The sequence below is a fragment of the Triticum dicoccoides genome, chromosome 1B (genome assembly GCF_002162155.2).
Source record: "Triticum dicoccoides isolate Atlit2015 ecotype Zavitan chromosome 1B, WEW_v2.0, whole genome shotgun sequence".
Classification (NCBI taxonomy): domain Eukaryota; kingdom Viridiplantae; phylum Streptophyta; class Magnoliopsida; order Poales; family Poaceae; genus Triticum; species Triticum dicoccoides.
The window spans coordinates 42,457,935-42,461,796 of record NC_041381.1 but is presented as its reverse complement, the minus strand read 5'-3'; the positions used below and the strand labels follow the sequence as shown (position 1 = coordinate 42,461,796).

Below are 3,862 nucleotides of genomic sequence, written 5' to 3'. Positions count from 1 at the left end.
GAGACTGGGCGGGCTGCCCGGATACTCGTCGCTCCACCTCGGGCTACTGTGTCTTTCTTGGACCCCTCGCTCATCTCGTGGTCGTCCAAGCGGCAGCCTACGGTCTCTCGCTCCAATGTTGAGGCTGAGTATCGTACTGTGGCCAACGTCGTCGCCGAGTGTTCGTGGCTTCGTCAGCTGCTTCAGGAGCTCTCTTGCCCTGTGGATCGTGCCATGGTGGTCTACTGCGACAATTTCTCGGCGGTCTACCTCTCCGCTAACCCGGTACATCATCGTCGGACCAAGCATATTGAGTTGGATAATAATTTTGTTCGGGAACAGGTGGCTCTTGGCCATATTCGTGTTCTACACGTTCCTACTTCCCAACAAATTGCAGATATCATGACCAAGGGCTTGCCTACGGTATCATTTGAGGAGTTCCAGTCCAGTCTTTGCGTCAGCAGCGGTGCCACTTCGACTGCGGGGGGTGTTGAGTATATGTGTTGTGCATATCTGTGTATTGGGCCCACCTCCTTGTTGCCTTGTATATTTGAGGTCGTGGCCCACCTTTGTACATCATATATACGTGCGTTTACACCTGAGTAATACATCGTGCAATTCCCAAAACATACAGAGAGAACATGATGTTAACGTCAAATCTGTCTTCATGTCCAAGACTGAAACAGAATGCAACATGGCTCTTTACAAGCATAAGTAGGAAACCGGTTGTAACGTAACAAAATCAACGTGACTCAAAACGTGAGTCCTGACCCCTGGAGCTTCTCTCGGACGATGCGGTCTAACTTTTCCCCCATTTCCTGGCTCATGTGGTTCCTCCAGTCTCCAACTTTTCCTTTTCTAAAAAACATAGAATTACCTACATAACATTTGTTTCCACGATCAATGCCACCCACCTGGTTAATTTGTAGGCTAGTAAGCATCTCAAAGCTGCACAATCTGACCACCTCTTGGGCAACACCAGAGCTCTCCTCCTCTTGAGACAGTGGGACGCCGAGGAACTTTGCTAGCCTCCGCACGACTTGCACCGGATCTGACTTGATCTCTTCGTACTTCAAAAAGAGAACATTGTTAGGCCTGGCTAGACTCTCCTTCCAGTACTCGAGGCAGTGGTCCCAGAAGGGGCCATAAGATGAGAAGCCCTTGGAGAACATGCTGAAAGCACTCTCCATCGACAGGTTGGAACCCTCGGTGATTCTGTTCTCGAAGTGCAACCTTGAGACCAGGGCATCCTTGGGATCCCGGCACACGTACACGACTCGGCAGCTGATGTCCAGTGGGAGCAGCGACATCGGCATGTGTGTGGCGAGAAGCCTCGGGGAAGAAAGCGTCTCGATGTGTGCATGATGATCCACGCCACCGCCGCCAACACCAGGGATCTCGATGAATGGCACGACGCGCTGAGGGTGGTTAGTGAGGAGGGGGTGGTCGTCGAAGCTGTAGCCAGAGCGGTTGACGATGGTGAAGGCAAGGGCCTTGAGCCAAGTCGTGCCGCACTTGGGCTGCGTGGCGAGGATGATGTCATCGGCACAGGATTCGAAGGCGTCCTGGGCCAGCAGGATCTGCTCCAGCGGCAGGCCTCTGAACCAGAAATTCTTGTACTGGATGAGTGGTTGCGACCACCCTTTTCTCTGGGGGAGTGTGGATATGAACTCATCGATGCTTACTTTTGGATGGCACATCTTCTTGATGAGGTGAACTCCTGGTGGCGCTACTCTCTCGGTCGCGCTCTCATGGATGTGGAACCCATGCCATGGTTGATGGGAGGAGGAGATGCAAAGCTTTGAGTTCATGGCTAGCTACTTGATTGATGTTACAATGTATGCTACTGGCCGATTGTGTGTGCTTGCAAATGAGGGGTCTTATTTATCCAGTGGAGGAAGCTGCAAGCCGGTTGGTGCGGCGATGAAACTCTGCCATGCATTTTAGTTTGTTTGTTTTTCCTTTTTAAAAAATGTAAATCTGATCGACATATTGTATTCTGTGGAGCGGCCAGGCTTGCGTAGTGCTGATAATTTGGAGGATCATAGCGAATCGATTAACTAGTGGCCCCACGTGGGTGCGTCCTCACATACATGCATCATGCTCCGGTACTGCCACCCATGCCAATTTCATCGACATCAGCCTTAAATAGCCCAGGTGTGCAGCGTCGCAATGCTATCCTATGCATAAAAAATATGAATCTGATCGAGATATATCTTGTATTCTGTGCTGATAATTTAGAGGATCTTACCGGATGCACTTATTCTTCGCCCCACGTGGGTTATCTTTGATCAGACCCATGCATACACAGCTATACAATGCAAATGAACAGCATGTTTACAGATTCTGTTGTACCCAAGAATTGAAGTTAATTTCGAGTAAGATCATCTTTGAAGATTCTTTACAAACTTTCTAGGCTGGTCTATTCATCATGATACAGTTTCTCATTTCTTTGCTTCCCAATATTCCAGCAGCCTATTGGCATCTCCCAGAACAAAAAAAATAACAACTTGGAGACTCGACATATCAACAAGGTGAATCAGCTCAAGGCGCGTCTCCATTCTCCTGGCGGTAGTCCCATGAGTGGGGATGAGATTCCTCCTCGGGCTCCCTTGGTTCCTGACTTTGGCTTCCCGTCTAGGGCCGACTATGCAGACTTCTTCGCTCGGGTGGACTCCGACAAGCTTGGTGATGATGCCCTCGTTGACTACAACAACAAGTGGTCTCCTTTGATTTCGTGTAGTTCACTACCAGAAAAACTGGGGTTGCCGACGGCCAAATCTATGCCGACGGCACCCGTCGGCATCTATGGACCTATGCCGACGGCCAAGGAAAGGCCGTAGGCGTAGAAAAGCCGTCGGCATACATTCATCTATGCCGACGGGGCCGTCATCATAGACCAGGCCGTCAGGACCGCCCGAGGTACGCCTACGGGGCCCGTCGGCATAGGACAGGCCGTCGGCATAGCCAGGGCCCACCTGCCCGGTCAGCACTGACCATTTGACGGCGTTGATTCTACGCCGACGGGCGGTAACGGCGGCCATCGGCATATCTGTGGCAGAGGTATGCCTACGGCAAAGCCGTCGGCATAGGCCCCTCTGCCACGTCAGCGATCCGTGTGCCACGCCACGTCAGCGATCCGTGGGACAACCTCCGTGTGTGCACAGATATGCCGACGGCCTTGCCGTCGGCATACGTTTATTTTATTTTTTTTATTTTTACTCTGTTTTGTTATTTTTACTTTATTTTAGTTTTTGTTTTTGTATAAGATAATTATGCCTTATCTAAAAAAACATACCCGATGGTATATCGATTGCCCCCCGTTACGAACGTGGCTATCGCCGTGTCACGGAGGGGGGAAACGGTCGACACGGAAGGAATTCTGGTTGGTGGGGGGATTCGGGGTGTAGCTATGTCACCGAAACATCGCACGGGTCCCGATGCATATGTGAAAGTGTTCATGCATGCGTAGACGCGCGTCTTGGGGCTCCGGGGTGTGCCCCCCCTCACGGACGGCGCCACCGCCGGTACCTGGAGGGGGGAAACGGACCCGTCGGGTCTACACGGAGGGGATCTTGCTATGGGTCTGGCCCGGATGTTGCTCCGGAGTGTTCCTATGGGCTGACCTAACACAACCGGGTGGGGAGGTCCACTAGTCAAAGCCCGTCCATGCAAAGTCAAAGGGCTAGATCGCGTGGTCAAACGCTACAGGGTTAGGCGGGAGGGGGGCACTGCGGGTAGCAATGCCACCGGATCATCACACCGGGCCCTCATACATGCGGAGTGGTGTGGTGGCATGTCCGAAGAGGCGGCACGCATGTCCGGGGTGTGCCCCCCTCACGGACGGCGCCGCCGCCGGCACCTGGAGGGGGGAAACGGACGC

The 3,862-nt window shown here is 52.5% G+C and overlaps 1 protein-coding gene across 1 annotated transcript; it reads right to left on the bottom strand.

Annotated features, from left to right (window-relative positions):
* Window positions 1–712: 712 nt before the first annotated feature.
* LOC119300696 (cytosolic sulfotransferase 5-like) lies at window positions 713–1,781 on the bottom strand. The gene has a single exon (XM_037577601.1). The coding sequence runs from the start codon at window positions 1,677–1,679 to the stop codon at window positions 732–734; it is 948 nt and encodes a 315-aa protein (XP_037433498.1). The 5' UTR covers window positions 1,680–1,781; the 3' UTR covers window positions 713–731.
* Between the last annotated feature and the right edge of the window lie 2,081 nt (window positions 1,782–3,862).